Source organism: Nothoprocta perdicaria, unplaced genomic scaffold (genome assembly GCF_003342845.1).
Source record: "Nothoprocta perdicaria isolate Ctin4 unplaced genomic scaffold, notPer1 scaffold_366, whole genome shotgun sequence".
Lineage (NCBI taxonomy): Eukaryota > Metazoa > Chordata > Aves > Tinamiformes > Tinamidae > Nothoprocta > Nothoprocta perdicaria.
In genome coordinates, this window is record NW_020455606.1 from 111,785 (window position 1) to 129,353 (window position 17,569).

A 17,569-nucleotide genomic window follows, 5' to 3' on the forward strand; every position below is an offset into this window, starting at 1 on the left:
CCTTTCTCTTGTTTTGCTCTGTTACGTATCTGTTACACAGCTGATCCTTTCAAAACCTGAACAGTTGCAGTTTCATAAGACTGTGTTAGCCCAGAACATTTAATCTGCTGTTGCTTTCCCAGAAGTGAGCAAAACTGGTCTCAGCTGAATTTCTTCATCAAGTTGCAGTGCAATTAGCAAATCTGCAGCCTAATGAACATAGAATTGTACTTGCATGATTTTATTAGTCTCTTGTCTGTAGTCAGGAACATGAAGCACACAGTATCAGACTTAAACCACATATAAATTACCAGAAAACTTTTTACTTGGTAACTTCTTTTTCTGGACCTTGGGAAATCTATCCTGTTACAGTGGATCCTGAGGGTCATTTAAGARAAGCATGAGCAACTAGGGAAGAGGAAAGGAGGTCAGGACATTAAGGTCAGGAAACCAATCCCTTAAAATATTTGTCATTTTGCATTCAAGATGGGCAAGCATCACATCAAAAGATGTAAGATCTCATTCTAGTTGTAGCGCTTCATTCAATACCTGGCAGCATCTCATTGGCAGTGTGCAAAGCATTTTAAAAAGGATTGAGAATTTTTACCCTGAGTGGAGAAAGGTTATGGTAGTCTGTGTTTCCTACCTTCATGAGGAAGAAAAGGAGGATGATGATGAAGACACTGACTTTGGGATGGATCCAGGCAGCAGATTTCCCTAGGATCTGGGGATCACCCACATATTTTGCCCAGGTGTAATTATCAAAGAGAGAGCTGATGGCTTCTCGTGGCATCAACTAAACAGCAAGAAAACAATGATGAGCCGTGATACTAGATTAAGTAATGTTCTAACTATGTTCCTACAAAATGGGAAGATTTTTAGTTCTAGATGCATCATGATTATGAAACTTTACTGACGTTTTTAATCTTCAAGAAGAGAGAGAGGACTTTACCTGAACTGTTGAAATGATAGCAACTACTTYATCACCTTTCATATACATGAGGTAACATCTTATTAACTTGCTTAGAAGAGCACACATTTTACAGATTTTATATGGAAGGGATAGTAGAGAACACCAAACTCAGAATATAGTCCTTTTCCAGTTGTAATTGCTACCAAATCTTCTTTCTCTTTTCCTAAGTATTTTGGGGCATAGGAGAAAGGAAGCTGCTCCCCAGAATTACACAGAATTCCAAATGGAATTTCCAATCTCACCTCTCCAGCCATGAACTGCCCAAACCCTGGAGGAAATGTCATTGTTGCTATAAGGAAGGTTATAACCCCTGGGTATACGAAGCGGCTGAAAAGAAGAAGAGATTTTTTAAAAAAATATAATGTCAATGTCACATTCTTGCAGCACTATCACTTCAGGACTATGACTGCTATTTCTATAAATGATATCTGCTACAACTACTCTGGAGTTCTACAGCTGACAGTTTAATACCCTGCTCCACTGATCATCATCAGTCGTAGAGAGTTTAACTGACAACAAAGCAATTTTTTTTTTCCCAATCATAGTTAATATAATGGGGGAGAGAGATGGACACATGCAGGAATGTATGAAATGTGCAGAATTAAATATAAAAAGATGATGTGCACTTTCAATGGCATACCGATGAATTCCTGAAAGTTAGCACCTCCCCCAGTTGTCCTGATTATTCCACTTTTGACTTTAAATTAAATGTGGACATTTAAACATTGATATTTCATAGATTTCTACATGCATTCCTCCATTACATTAATTCTTATGTGAATATTTTCTTTGCTTTCTCTTGAATTGCTGACTGTCTCAGTTGTGAGGGTCTGGTACTGCTGGGTCATGTGGGACTGAAGCCATTCATGCCATCAGKGTGCGCAACCCCAAGCTGGGTTTCTGCAGGCTGTGAACCTCAAAGCAGCAATGCAAAATGAACCTTCACATGCTTTACTGGGATTGCCAAGTCTCCCCTGACAAGTTATTGTGTTCATTACGGGGTTTTCTGACTGAAATGCTGTGTTATTAAAGACATAGCACATTATCTTTAACTTACTGCCGCCTAAGAACCTATACAAATCTGAAAAATCAGTTGAGAAAATTCCTTGCTTTTCAAACTTCACTCCGCTCCTGTGTTTACTTTGTAAATTTTTGATGGTTTTGATGGTTCTGCAGGTAACTGCAGAAAATCCTACATAACAAAGACATTTTTTTCTTCCACATCATAAATGAAACTGTTTTGAACTTCCTTTTGACTACAGATATTTTTTCTGCTCAGATCTGCAAATTTGTAACAAATGTAGGTCCTCCATACCTCTCAACTTCAAAAATTCTCATAGCATCACATTTCTGCTATAAAGAGACTGAAGATATTTAAAATTGGAAACATTTTCCTCTTCAGATTATTAAAAGTATCTTTGGATTTATTAAGAAGGGCAAATAATATTTAAATGCTTTGTAAAACTTTTATTGCTAAGCAGAAAACTTAGCATTTTTTTCATGTTTTTCATCCATGCAGCTATTTGTATCATTTGATTACTACCAGTTTTAAGTTTTGGTTCTTAAGTACACAGTAATTGAAATGCTGCAGCAGATTCTTTATTTTTTTCTATATATTTTAACTAAAAAAACCTTTGTTTTAGATTTTTCAGATGCAACTGCATTTCAGTTGTGTCTATTTTTAAAAAAAATATAAACTATTGAATTCCTTGGTCATTTTTTTTTCTTTAATATATTCTAAAAAAACAGCACTACCTTTTTGTTGATCTACATAATCATTCATTTTCTGATTGAGAAAATCAGAATAATTTCCTATTCAAGTCAACTGTTTTCCCATCCTCTTAATAAATATTGCAGTAGAGTATCCTTCTGAAATCAACAAGCTGTTTGAAACTATTGGAGCTGGTCAAGAAGAAAATCCAGCTTAGAGCAGACATATGTTTGCAGATACAGATATTTTTCTCTCGAATATACTCAAATTCTCATACCATCTCACAACTTAAATATTTCTACTAGTTTAGAGAAAGCACTTGTTACTATCCAGTGCCAGAAGGACATCAGATACGGTCTCTAGAAGAGAGTATCCTCAAAAACACTCACTACTTGGTAAGAAACTGGCTGAGAGCTGTATGACGCCGGATGCATAGGACCACTTGTCGATTGAGATAAACGAAAAATGCTCCAAGGAATCCGGAACATATCCTAGAGAAAAGGAAATGAAATAAAATCATACAAAACAATACACAACATGCAAAGTATCATCCAGAAAACTGACTTGTCACATTTTTCCTCTTCAGCTGCTCATGAATCCTTTGAAATTTTATTTGAAGTGCTGTTCCTATAGCAACTCACTGGAAAAAACAAACTTCCTAATAGAAGGGAAAAGACCACTTTAGACCTCCTTGACAAACACACTCACACTTCAAACTCACTCTTCCATTTTACAGCTTTTGCTGTCAATTTTTCAATTTTGCTGTTTAAATGGAGGAAATCCCATGTCAGGAGGCGATGTCCAATTCCAGGACACAATAAGGCTGCTTCTGAATTCTACCCATTCCATTCCTCCTCTTAGCAGTTCCCTGGTATATAAAGGTTTCTAAATATACCTGCTGTAAATGCACACACAGGCACACACACACATGTGCAAGTAGTGGATAAATAAACTATGACTGTTGGCAGGACTGATATTAAGTGATGACACTTCCATTTCAGCTACAGGTTGGTTGAATATAGAATTTATCAATATTTTCACTGAGAATTAGTGTACTGAAAACTAATTGTTGCRTAAGTCGCAGAACACAGAATCACAGAACAGTTAATGTTGAAAGGGATCTCTGTAGTCTAGCTCAACCTGCCCTGCTCCAGCACGGACATGTAGAGCATAGGGCACAAGGTGGCATCCATGCGGGTTTTGAAGACCTCCAGAGAAGGAGACTCCATAACCTCCCTGGGCAGCTCTGGCACCCTCACAGGAAAGAAGTTCCTCCTCACATGGAGATGGTACTTCCTGCATTTCATTTTATACCCATTGCCGCTTGTCCTATCACTGGCCACCACTGGAGAAGACTTTGACCCCCTCGTCCCTATATTCACCCTTCAGGTATTTATACATATTGATCAGATTCCCTTTCAAGCTTCTCTTCTGCAGCCTAAGCAGGCCCAACTCACTTAGGCTTTCCTCATATGATAGATGCTCCAGTCCCTTAATCATCTTTTGTCACTCTCTGCTGGACCCTCTCTAGAAGCTCCACATCCCTCATAYTGGGGAGCTCAAAACTGCACCCAATACTCCAGGTGAGGCCTCACCAGAGCTGAGCAGAGGGGCAGGGTCTCCTCCCTTGACCTGCTGGTAACACTTCTCCTGATACAGCCAGGATCCCAGTGGCCTTCTTGGCCACGAGGGCACTGCTGCCTCATGGTTAAATTGGTGTCAACCTGTGAGGCTGCTCTCCAGCAGGTCGACCCCTAATCTGTACTGGTGCCTGGGGTTATTMCTCCCCAGGTGCAGGACCCTGTACTTGTCCTTGTTGAACCTCATGAGGTTCCTCTCTGCCCAATTCTCCAACCTGTCCAGGTCCTTCTAAATGGTAGCACAAATTTCTATGCATGTTTCTGATTTTGACCAGTCAGCTACTTTGGTGATGAAAACAGTGTCAGTATCTATAAAGACAGACTGATAGATCTCAGAAAAGACTGGAGAATCAGTTCAAAAAAGTATAGCTGTTTGTAAAAAAATGCCCTTCATCCTTATAATCTGTACCTTAATGAATCCTAGGTAAATAGAGCCTAATTCTCAAGGTTGAAGTTAGAAAAGAGCTATTTTCAAATCTGATAAGAGGAAGTATTATTTTATGTGGCATATAATTAAGTGACATAACACTGACCATAAATAAACAACTTTTCCATTCTTTATTTTAATATTTTTTTTCTTTTTTCACATGTTCTGCAGGTTTTTGCATTTAAAAATCTCCATAAAAGATGATTTTAGCTTATTTCAAAAAATAATGTCACATTTTGAAAAATTCCTGCCATGAGTTTGGCTGTTTAAAAGTCACATAGAAACAAATAATTTCTGACATAATGCTGTTCCCAGAAAACATAATGTGTCCAATGAACTTCTCTTAAATAATTTAAGCCGTTACTTTCCAGTTCTACTGCTGAACTGGACTAGTCCCTTGGGCAACATAAGCATTCTGTAACTGCACAGTGAACCGAATCAATGTATATATAATCCTTTGCATCAATAAAGCAAAYACCTCCACTCCTGCTTTTCAGTTTGCTCCCCAAAACAGGAGCACTTCTCTTGTACAAGATCTGGCTCAGATTTTTATGCTACCTGAAAGTAAAGAAATAAACTGGATATTGAGGAGAGAGACTGAACTTGAGGAGAACTGTAGCATTCAATTCTTGCTTTTTTTTTTCTTTTTAATACCACACTGGCCTTCCTGGCCTTTGAAAGTATTTCATGCCCAACATACTACACTCTTTTGCTAGCCTATGTGCACCACTAAAGCAGGCGAGCCAATTCAGTTCAAAAAGCAATGACAATAAGTTTTGCATTTTACCAGTGAGCAAGTGAAAGCTTAATGACAAGGAGAACAGCATGGATAAATATGATTAGCAAAAGCTCCTGGATACTGATAGACTTTAAATGTATTTGAAATCTATAAAAATCCACCTTGAGTTCTACTGGCCAAGTAAATGATGCGTGAGCAGCCTCCCAAAAGAAGATGGAAAATCCAACGGAGTGGGAAAGCCGGAACTATGCTTCTAGTCTTGGAGGCAGCCCCTCCCTTCAGCAGAAAACATTCAGCATGCCAGCACAAGTATTTTTTCCTACAACGTATTCACCTCGCTACTGTTCTGCAGTGGTTTTCCTGGAGCCTTACCACTCTAACTCAAGAATTTTCCTAGCAGAAATTTCAAACTCAGATTTTTCTCCAATATTTCCCAATTCACTTCCCATTTTTTTCCAAGTTCTCTTTCATTTCSTAAGTTTTTCACAAATTTTCACAAATGAAACCAACTGAGATCACTCAATAAACAGCGAATGACACAGATCTTAGTAACTGAGTCATTGTTCCCATTGCTCCAGTTTCTATTCAGCTATTTTTTTGCCAGTACCTTTATGATATATAGCTCTTTTGGAAAGCATAATCATTCTGTCCTTGTGAAAAAGTCCAGCTTCATGGTTAAATCTTTTGTCCCACCCTCACCCCTCCAGATCCTCTAAAGTTTGTTTTCTCTGATTTYCCTTGCTGGTTACTAGAGCATCAAGTTGTAAGGTACTGATTGCACAGATCTTAACAAATTGCATATAACTTCATAGTTATATTCAAGGCTAGAAAACACTTGGCCTTTATCTCTAATGCAGAGATGCCCCTATATGGTAGAAAATAGGCATGTAAATTAGTCTTAATTTATTCTAACCCATTCTTCCCATTCTCCAAACCAGGCTGACAGAACATTTCTGCCTGGAGATGACCTTCCCAGAGCAGAAGTGTTAGAAACACCACTTTCTTTTTTTTCTTCACCAATAACCCTCATCTCCTCAAGGTCTGGGCAAATAGACTCAAGATAAACAAAAGAACTACTATCAAGCAAAAGACTACCCTGGCTTGTTTCAAGTTATCTGAGGATGTCACCAAAATGGTTAAAGGACTATTGAATAAATCTATACCTAGAACAAATTCTGAGCTAGATTTTTTTCTCCAGAGCTTAGTATCTGAAAAAGGTATGTGGAAAGGAAATTACAAACACCTAGTTACTACCTCTGTTTCCTTCTTTACCCATCTGTTTACATGATTACCATTTCTTAAGCAGAATCCCAAAAAGTGAAGGACCTCCTACAGAATTCCCTGAATAACCTTCATACTGCAAGGAGCTGAATCCTTGTGGACTTACCCTATTACAGCAAATGCTGGCAGCTCTTGCAGATCAAAGGGGAAATCCATGCGAAAGTTAGTTCTGAACAGGGCTGTGATGGTGACTGTAAGAGAAGAAAAAGGCAGAGAAGGAGAGGGAACAGTGAGGTGAGATGTTAAATACCATAAAGCTGAGGGTAGGGAGAGGGGAAATAGTTATATACATGTTTGGTTGCATARTATGATATAAAGCATTTCAGGTGTGCAGACTGTCCCGATATTGGTACCAATTTTGAGYACTTGTGACCTCAGTAGTCTAGGTGGCATAGGGTTATATTCAGAGAATGTATATATTTTTAGCTACAATCCCAGATTTTTAGACTCTTCTTTTTTTAGTTTTATTTTCGCTCTTCTTTAGAATATAAAAAGTCTTCCCATTTTGCTCACTGACTCTATAAAAACCTTTTTTGCAGAGAAAGATAGTGTGCATATCCCTGGAGAATCCTTGTCACATATAGTTGTGATTGCTTTCTGAAAACACAGCTCAGATTCCCTTTGAAGTTACATCTGTGCAATTTTTATGAGTGGTTYCAAAAGAATGAAACAGTCTTAGAAATCAGAGATGGAAAAGAATAGCTAAGACTCCTCTTCTCTAGCTCACCTCTCCTGCTAGTGTGGCAATGCAAAAGTGATTCAAATGGCAAAAGCTCCTCTGCATTTACACGGAAGGGCCTAATTATGTGGAAGTGGTAAAAATCTGTATGCGGCTAGGTAAAGTCAAAAATACCAAGCCTGTACTAGGTGGTGACATAGCTGAGCAGACATAGGTGTAAAACCCAACCAAGTTTTAGATCCAGTCTTCTGGATCATTCAATTGCACAGAAAGCAGGGAAGGGAAGGGAAGGGAAGGGAAGATGAGGCAGTGAAAATCAAGCATAATATGATAGCATTGGGAGACCGTAATTACTTATTATCTGGTTAGACAAGATTAGGTTTAGAGCAATGTTTTAAACAGATCTCTGTGGGCTATATTACCTAAGACAGATGAGCCTAATAGCATGTTACTGTCCAAAATGGGAATCTCTTACTCGTTGTCTTTTCACCGTTCTCTTTACCTTCTGGCTACTCTATTCTGCTCCTCCCCTCCCTGACAAATTGCAAAACCTTCACTCATTTCTTTCACCTCATTAATATACCAGAAAAAAAATCTTATTTTAGGATTAGTCCATTGCCATGGTAGTCAATTGAATGAAGAGCAGAAATAGCACAAGTGAGGGGTGAAGACTGAGTTTGGACTGGGGAGGGCAGAAGATAGTCAGAAAAGGACATCCTCTTTTTTTGTTGATGAGTCAAGAATCTCTAATCTCTATTTTTAGGGAAAAAAAAAAGACAGTCTAAGTCACCAACTGACAATGACAAAAGCATAATAAATTCATTTTCCAAGGGTCTGACAAGGTGACAAAGGTGACCAGGGTAAAGGGAAACAGCACTTTACAGGTCACAGCACTTACAGTTCTTTCTATATTCCAAAGAGATAGAAAGAGACATCCATATAAGGATTCAGACCATCTACCTTCAGCTTATCTCCTGAAGCTGATCAGTTAAGCTGTTTTCTAGAGGCACTTATCTCTATCTATTGGCTATAGAGTAGTTTAAAGAAGTTGCCCAGTTTTTAAGTGGTGAAAGTTAACAAAGAAAAATTCTATCACAAAAGAGACTGACATGGGAAGGTCTAATTAAAAAATCTGTGAATATTAAAGGTTTCAGAACTATAAAAAGGAAGTATTTTTCATAGACAGTTGGATCATTGAATTATTTAACCCAAACAGTCACTGAAGTAGAATGTAAGTGTCTGTTAATATGGATATTAAGGCTATCTGGATGATTTTGAAGAGGAGGCAGTAGGTCTTCTAGGATTAAGCTAGTTTCTAATGATTTGAGAGATCGGAGAGGAAGCTAGAGTAGATGAAGTGAAGGATGGGACAGTATCTGTTATGTGTCTTCAGATTCCTTGTATCTTTCTCTGGAAAGAACAGAACATACATGTTTTGTGTCAGATAGGATGATTGAATAACCCTCAATACAAGGCAATGTTTTGACAGGCAAAGATGTAGTCATTTTCTATATCTGGATTCAAAAGCACCTTCTAGGGAAATAGAAGGTTTTAATGAAACAGAGAAATTCAACTGTGTGAAGTCAATACGGACATAAATGACAGCAGTATTTAAGTAAGGGAAGGGCCCACACGTAGCCTAGATCAATAAAACAGATAAAAGTAGAAAGATAAAAGCTAAGGGTGTAACAAGCAAGAAGTTTACAAAGAAATGACAGTTTCCTGCATCAGCTGGAACTCTATTCCCACATGCTCTGCTGAGCATGCTTTTTCTGTGCTATTTCTGTCTGCACAAARGTTGCACATATCTTTTTCAGTTATTTGAAGACAGTTTTTATTTCCGTTAGAGTTACCATGAAGCAAATACATTTGRACTTTTCAGTCTTCCTATTCTTTACACCCTATTAATCTTGTGCCCTCCTACTCATTTTATCACCTCAATTTCCCGAACTATTTCTTGTTTTTTTTTTTATGCTTCTGGTCAAGAGATGACCAAACCTAACCATGGCATTTCCAGTGCAACAGAGCAGCATACACTATTATATATAAAATCATCTCTGTGACTTGATAATCTCTAGGTTTTCAGTCTYGACATTCCATTGATGAGAGGCAAAAATTTCACATTAAGTGATCTCTTACTTGATAAGGAGTTGTATTCAATCATTTTTGGACCATATGCCCCATACACCTAGGAAGAGATAAACTATACAATTGGTCACATAAGATGCTTCTCTTTCTCTTTCYTTCTCTATTTCTCTATTAACAGAGCAATTTTGGCACAAAAAGAGTAGATTTTTTTTTAGCTTACCTGCATCCTTGTTCCAGACAGCAAGGACTCGAAAAATGAAGGCACTAAAGGTAGCTGCAAAGAAACCTCTCCAATAATTGCGCACAGCAAAGTAAGTGGAGGTGACCTCAATGCTGAAAAGGACCCCTGGAAAAAACAGAGATGTAGTTACTTGCAAGTAAGCTCACAAGTCTTCACATCCCAGCCTGCTGACATCTTCCTGCTGTAGTAATAGCGTCTACACTAGAGAGTTTACAAAGGGGGCAAAACTAAAATCCTGTCGGAAGTGTTGTATCAGAAATATAGGAGAGGCTCCTAGATAAATTTCTAAAGAGCCTTCCTCTCTTGCCTGCAGAAGGCTGACAGCATATGGAGAGAAGAATGAAAGATTGCATCAGAGAAGCTGGGGAGACTGAAAACATTAAAGGCAAATTTCTTTGTTCAAGATAGTTGACAGACCAAGAACAGGATGTAGGAAAGGGGAAAAGAAGACTACAACCAGGTGGGGGAGGATTTAAGTACCTGAGAAAGAGGAAAGCAAAGTGAACAGCCACTTGCCTCCAAGTGGTGTCCCAAAGCAGCAGCCGACCCCAACAGCACAACCCACAGTCAGGACATCCGTGTAATAATATGGCTGCTACTGGTGGAAGAGATAAAATAGACAAACAAACAGAAGAAAGAAGTGAAGAAAGAAAAGAATAACAAGAATTAGCAGATACAGCCACATGGTGTCATTTAGCTCTATTACCAGTCTTGGAGTTATGCTTATCTTGCCTTTCCTGGATGGCTTCAAAATGTTCAAAACACTTGGCTCAAGACAGACATATGCCTGAAGTTACATCTTCAAAACACATGGAGAAGGCAGCATTCTGTATTTCATTGAAACATGCACATTTCTGTCACGATTGAAGAAATATCTTATGGAAAATCCTTGGGAAGCTGGAGGTCCACGTTTGTTTTGCACCATTTCTTYTACTTTGGCAGGAAATATTAGAATGCACATGTGCCAGAGAGTGCATCAAAGAAAAAAATCTCTGAGTTTTGATACACAAGGTACATACATATCCAGAACTGAACTCAGATAGCTGTTGTATATTCTATTATCCTGAATAGGCAAGTGGATTGTGTAGTAAAATATTGAAATCTCTTGGTGAAAGCAGTCAAGATACTAAAGTAAAATGAGGCTATTTGGAAGACATAGAACTGCTGAAAGGGAGGAAATCATCTTTCACTCTTAATCCAAAATTTGGAAGAGCATCTGAGGATCATGAAATGCCTGGTGAAGAACCTTAATAAAGGGAAGCAGATAAGTTTTGTGTGTGTGTGAGTGTGTGTGTTGTCTATAGCTTAGATGATTTCTATGATAAGGAACACTAGGGGTAAAGTCTGTTGGTTTTAGTGCTTTCTGCTATCACTCATCCTTAAAGTAGCCTATTAGATCTCCCACAAGAATGGAATTTTGAGAAAGGATGTTTTTGTGTTACTGTGGGGATAGAAATGGCCAAGGTGACCTCTAATGGCCAAAGGCCATGAAGGTCCGCTTACTTATGTTTGATGGAGCTTCAGTCAAGAGATGTGTCAAGGCTATGCCTGTACAGCCCAATGAAAAAGGGCCGAGGACCATTCCCTGGCTCCAAATAGACTGTCTGAATACACAATTTTGTAGTGGATATCCTCTGGGCACTGTATTGCCTCTATGAAATAATCATTTGTGGGAGTTGGGAGGGCATGATATGACAGAGACTTTCATTCRAAGTGTCTGGGTTAGTATGAGGTTTATGCTGTAGCCCATCAGCATTGTGATTTATAGTTTGAAATTGAGAATACAAATTACATGGCCTGAAGTGTGGCAACAGATATGTGGAGTAGAAGGCACAAAACTTCATGGGATAGTGTAAGAATAATGTAGGATTGAGAGTCCCAAGCATGGTATGCTCTTATCTGTGCTGGCCACTGAGAATGGCCACTGGAATGTGGTATCCCCCAGATGATTCAGCCAACCAGATGATCCTGGTTGGCTGAATGTGTTGAATGGCATGGACCAAAACCAGACCAGGAAGCATGCCAATGAAGTTGGCTCTTTCCCTGATGCTTCTAGCACCAAAGTCATATCCCGAGTATTTGGGGAATAACGTATACAGAATAAAAAAAAAAAAAAAAAAAAAAAAAAGAGTACTAGAAGACTCTCAGAAAATGCAGATCTGTGCACCATTTGCTTGCCAAGGGCTAAAATAGCTTTTCATAGAATCATAGAATCTTCAAGGTTGGAAAGGACCTTTAGAGATTGTTTAGTCCAATCGCCCTGCACACGCAGGATCACCTAGAGCATGTTGCACAGGGCTGCATCCAAGCAGGTTTGGAAGATCTCCAAAGAAGGAAACTCCACAACCTCTCTGGGCAGCCTGTGCCAGGGCTCTGGCACCCTCACTGTCAAGATTTTTTTCCTTAAGTTCCTGTGGAACTTCTGGTGCCTCAGCTTGTAGCTGTTTCCTCTAGTCCTATCGCTGGCCACCACTGAAAAGAGACCAGCACCCTCTTCCTCGCTGCCTCCCTTGAGGTATTTATACACGCTGATCAGGTCCCCCCTCAGCCTCCTCTTCTCCAGGCTGAACAGGCCCAGCTCCCTCAGCCTTTGCTCATAGGGCAGATGTTCCAGGCCCCTGATCATCCTCGCAGCCCTGCGCTGGACTCTCTCCAGCAGCTCCACATCCCTCTTGTCTTTTCAAACATATATTGAGGGCTCCTTGTAATTACACAAGTATCCGCCAGGATTAGTACAAAAAAATAATGTACAACATGGATGATATGATATAAATTGCAAGCTGTATCTAGTACTTAGATAAACTGAAAATTTTGTCTCCCAGGTAATGGAAATCACATTTGGCAAGCTTGTGGACATGCATTAGGAGAAAACACATCAGGTTATGAAAACTATAATAACTCCCAACTGCTCTACTGTGATATAATCACAGAGTCATATCGAGTTTTAAACTTTAGACTCTGGAGGTCTCTTCTACAACAACTTGCTCAGAGCAAGGTTAACTCCAAGATTAGGTCAGATCTCTTAGGATCTTTTCAAGAAGAGTCCTGAACATCTCCAAAGGTGGGAATTTCCCAGACTCTGGGCATCTGTGCCATCGTGAACCATCTTTGGAGGAAAGGGAGAATTTTTATGTTATACACAGTGTTGCCCATGTCGTTCATAGTCTCATGTCCTTTCACCGTTCTCTGAAAAAATATCTGACTCCACTTTCTCTCTCTAACTTCCCCTTTACCTATAGGTAGGGAAAAATTAGACCACTCTTTCTTCAGCCATTTTTTTTTTCTCCGGCACTCTAGGTTGTCCTACTAAATTATAGGCAATATGTACTGCCCTCTCTGAGCCTTTATCAATTCTAAATACACAGAATGAAGCAAAACTTTAGGCTGTTTTAAGGAAGYGGTGGGAGGAGCAGTTTGCATTGTTTTTCTACCATTAAAAAAAACCTGTTCTTCTTATGCTCTTGACAGTTCCAGCCACCATTGGSTTAATCCTTGGTTTTCAAACATCTTTCTCTCGAGGTTTCTGGCAGACTTACAGACTTGCCTTGAAGCTTCAGGCTTCAACTCAGGCTGTCTCCAACTTGCAATACTGCTCTCCCACACAGCTCTCAAGCTCTCTGTTGCTGAACCTGATTTTCTTCTTGGCATATATTTTTTTTTTCATGTCATCAGTTGAGGAAACTTTAATTTGTAATAGACAAACTAGTTTCCTTCCTTTTTTYTCTGTTTTTTTCTCCCTTTTTTTTTTACATAGCAAAATGTGTAAAGATCACTAATGCTGTTATCACAATGTAAGAGAAGAGTACATTGTATCTAATTCATCCATTTGGATGAAATAAAGTCATTTTAGATAAAAAAAAAATCATATTTCAAAAAATCCTTAAACTTCTGGACAGAGTAACTAAGGAAAGCAATTCAGGCATAATACTTTGGGGAGAAAATGAAATAAAGGAATAAGAAAGAAAGTTCAGCATTTTAAGACTAGTTACTTATGAACATATTTTCACTGTTTAAAAATTTACCATGTGTCTGTCACATATACTATTAAAAAAATAATCCCAGACTCAGAAGACTAGTACAAATGAGAGAGAAGAGAAAGAAATGTTCACAATGCTCCTCACAGTAAGATCACATCATACAGAAAAATAGGAAGGGAGTTCTGGAGGYGTCTCCTCCAACTCCTTGTTCAGAGTTAGGCTTAGTCTGAGGTTATATGAGGTTGCTCAGGATATTATACAGGAGAACCCTGAATATCTCCAAGGGTGGCGATTCCACAGCCTCTGGTCCTCTGTGCCAATACTGAATCAGCCTCAAGGGATAGGGACATTTTTCCATTTCCATTCCATTTCCATTTTCATACATAGTCCAAATTTCCCATATTCCCAACTTGCCTCTTGCACTATATTCTTCTGAAATGAGTCTGACAATCTTCTCTAAAATCTTCCTTTAGGTGGTGGAAGATAGCAGAAAGACCATCCTCCTTTAAACTGTTATCCTCCAGGCTGATCAAACCCAGCTCTCTCAACCTTTCTCCATACATTATGACTCCAGCCTCCCAATCTTATTAGCTGTCTTCATCTCAAGAGAGATGCAGACCCAGGGGAGCCCAAAAATTTACACACAGYTTTTTTTCTGTTCTGTAATCAATTGATTAAAAACATACATAGAGTTCACTACTGATGTTATCACTTCCAACCATAACTGCTGTCATCTCCTGCCCTTAAATGAAGTCACCACTTATGTGAAGGATCTTTTAGCTTCAGTTCTCTACTGAATCATTATTATTTTGTGAGGAGAACTTGGTGTTCTCCATGTTGAACAAGTCTCTGGAAGCAGGCAGGGACTGAACAAACTGCATCATTAGAAATCAGCATCTCAAAAGATGTCATTTTTCCTATGTCCTTTCCAGGATAAAGCTTCCTCTTTCTTCCATTGCCTGCAATTACATGATGCTGCAGAGCTGAAGAGACATTTGCGAAGAACCTGCTCATGAGCAGGGCATTTCACAGTGAGTAGCGAGATGAGGTGTACATCAAATGTCACATACAGGAAGACACTTGCCTCCAAGAGGAGCMCCGAAGCAACATCCAACTCCAACTGCGCAAGCCGCCACCAGGAGATCGAGCTGCCTGTGCACATTCTGGAACAGAGAGTGCAGCCAGAGAAGGGCATGCTGGGGTTAGAAGGAGCAAAGCCGAGGGGTTAGGACCCAGAACACTGATACAAAGCAACAGCCAGCAGCACATTCAACCATTGCTATCCTAAATATCAGCCTCTGCACGATTTAGTATGAGCTTTAGTACAGCGAGAACAGGTCTACAACAGTGAGAACTGGCCATTATGCAGAGACAGGATCTTTTCAAGTACAACAGCACCTCTTACTGTTGTATTGCACAGCCGKTTTCTGCTGGGAACCTGTGTATAAAGCAATTACTACATATAGCCATGTACAGAGTTAATAGATTTTTTATGCAACCAGTCAATACAGTGATCTCCCCATACAGGCTTTTGTACAACAGCAAAAGCCTGGAGGCTGTGTCTATAGTTAGCAATGCATTACACATTATGGTTTAAAGACAAGTTGATCTTTGCCTGTAGCTACTTAAGTTTTTTTGTTTTTTTTTTTCACAAAGACATTGACTGCAGATGTTTCCATATCATGATTCAGAGAACTTGTCAAACRTATGTTCCAAAGCAGCCTCCATGTAATGTAGTAGGTAATGCACCTGACTAGCCCTACATGGTTACTGGGCTGTAAATATGGCCTCTCACATTTTCTTTCATTTGTAATTTACTTCTCTATAGCAGTATGATAAACTTGAATCAGTAGGCTCCCTCTGCACCTTGTGGTGTATCTGTGTTATTCTRCCTCTACAGAATGAATCAGCTAGTGTGCCATAGGAGTTTGATATATAGAAGAGCTATATGCAGAGATATGTGTCTTACCTCATACACACCACAGAAAATTGACATGAACTTGCTGAGTACAGCAGCACAGATGCTGGCAATATGCACAAAAGGACCCTGCAAGAGAAGAGCAGGAGAAAATCAGAGAGATTTACCCTCTACCACTGATGACCATTTAGTCATCTCACAACTTCCTTGACTATCCAAAGCTGCCCCTCATCATTTCTCTTCTTTCTTTCAAAGACTACTCGACTTGAGTCTCTGACCTTTCTATAACAAGCCTTTCATAGAGAAAGGAAAATGGCCAATGGGACATAAGACTTGCTAGAAAGAACAGAGACTTGAGAAGAGAAATGATGCAAAGGAAAGAAAGCATGTATAGGCTTTTCTTCCACAGACAATGCTTCCCTCCCACATCCTGACAATCACAGAACATGAAGATAGCAACATTCACCTCTTTCCCCACGGGCATGCCACTTCCAAGCCCAGCTGTAAGGCCCACAACTTTGGCCACAAAAGCTTTGAGGGTGAGGTATTCCTTGAGTACCACTCCCCTCATAATTGTCTTCAGTTCTGGAATTCCAGACCCTGAAAACGACAACAGGAAATGAAGAGACAATCAACAGGCAAATTAAGCATGAAAAAGAGACAGACAGAAACAGATCTTTCCCTGCCTTCCACCCTCACCAACAGCCTGTGGGGAGACGAGGTGGCAGAAAACGGCCGCAAACAGAATGAGAAGAAGCGGGTATGTGACCCATGCCAAATACTGCAGAGCGACGTTCGGGTGCAGCTCTCTGTACATCCACTTGTAGGCTGTTGACAGACAAACAAAGAAGTTGTCAGTAACCACAGCTGCTCTAAACAGGTTGATAAACATCAAAGAATCACATACTTTCTAAATCTGTCTCTATAAATGTTCCTGAGAAATGTTATCCTAAAGGGCTTCTTTTCCACGGGAAGGGGGGCAGTGCTTTGGAGTACAGGTTTCCAAGTAAAACAGGCATTTTGGCAGAAAGGATAGAAATACCCTTCTATTTGTAGTCAGTATTAACATCTATATTCTAATGTGGCAGTAGCAGTTATATTGTATGTAGTTGTGTGCATAAATCACCGAATGGGGGATCTTCATTTGGCAGCATGAGGGCCTTATGGGTGCCCTGAATCACAATAAAATGATTCATCAACAGCTAGTGTCCTGCCCTCCATCTTAATTATATGAAAATAAACAYGTAAACCTATAGAGGATGGGAAGCAGTGTAAAAAGAAGGACCAGACTGCCACTTCCCTATGGTCCTAGTTACCAGGGAGTAGGAAGAAAAGGTAACTAAGGTAGTGGTTTGTCTTTGATTCACTCCATGTCCACTTTCTTCCACATTTTCCCCTCACTGTTCCTTTGAAGAGCTAAGCCTTAGTTAGTCTCCTTTCCTTACTATGTTACAAGTTCTTCAAACTTCTCTGGCAGCAAGGAGTGAGGATGAGAGACTTGCATTAATGGAAGAGGTATGTTAATCACTGGGCTTTGTGAAACATTGATTTTATTTGATTTACAATGCTGTTTTTGCAGCATTTGAATAGGACCCACCCTGTAGGCTCTTTGCGCTGGCATAATCCATTCCCCAGCTCACCAGCGCCATGACCAGCCCCAGCAGAATCAAGAAAATCCAGTCCTCGCCAAGCTTCTTGGTAACATACTTCTGGATGCGTCTGGCACAAGCTGTTGAGGAGAGAGTAAATCAGACACAAGGAAGGGACATAAATGAAGCTTGTGTTTGTCTCACCTCTCCTGTGCTGAGAACTGACAACAGTAAGGATTTATTTGGAAGAACTCTGGGCATAACATTGAAGAACTGGGATTCATCCCTGGTTTACACAGTCCTACAACAGTTAAAAAACAAAACCAA

The 17,569-nt window shown here is 39.6% G+C and overlaps 1 protein-coding gene across 1 annotated transcript in view; it reads right to left on the reverse strand.

Moving 5' to 3' along the window:
* CLCN1 (chloride voltage-gated channel 1) overlaps window positions 1–17,569 on the reverse strand; it is a 38,042-nt gene that overhangs the window by 11,839 nt on the left and 8,634 nt on the right. Inside the window, exons 3-12 of the mRNA XM_026044455.1 lie at window positions 17,251–17,382; window positions 16,353–16,481; window positions 16,120–16,253; window positions 15,705–15,782; window positions 10,275–10,353; window positions 9,738–9,863; window positions 6,857–6,941; window positions 3,053–3,154; window positions 1,195–1,279; window positions 626–775 (exon numbers count right to left, since the gene is read on the reverse strand). Coding sequence (XP_025900240.1) covers window positions 626–775; window positions 1,195–1,279; window positions 3,053–3,154; window positions 6,857–6,941; window positions 9,738–9,863; window positions 10,275–10,353; window positions 15,705–15,782; window positions 16,120–16,253; window positions 16,353–16,481; window positions 17,251–17,382 — 1,100 coding nt within the window. The remainder of the gene's footprint in view (window positions 1–625; window positions 776–1,194; window positions 1,280–3,052; window positions 3,155–6,856; window positions 6,942–9,737; window positions 9,864–10,274; window positions 10,354–15,704; window positions 15,783–16,119; window positions 16,254–16,352; window positions 16,482–17,250; window positions 17,383–17,569) is intronic.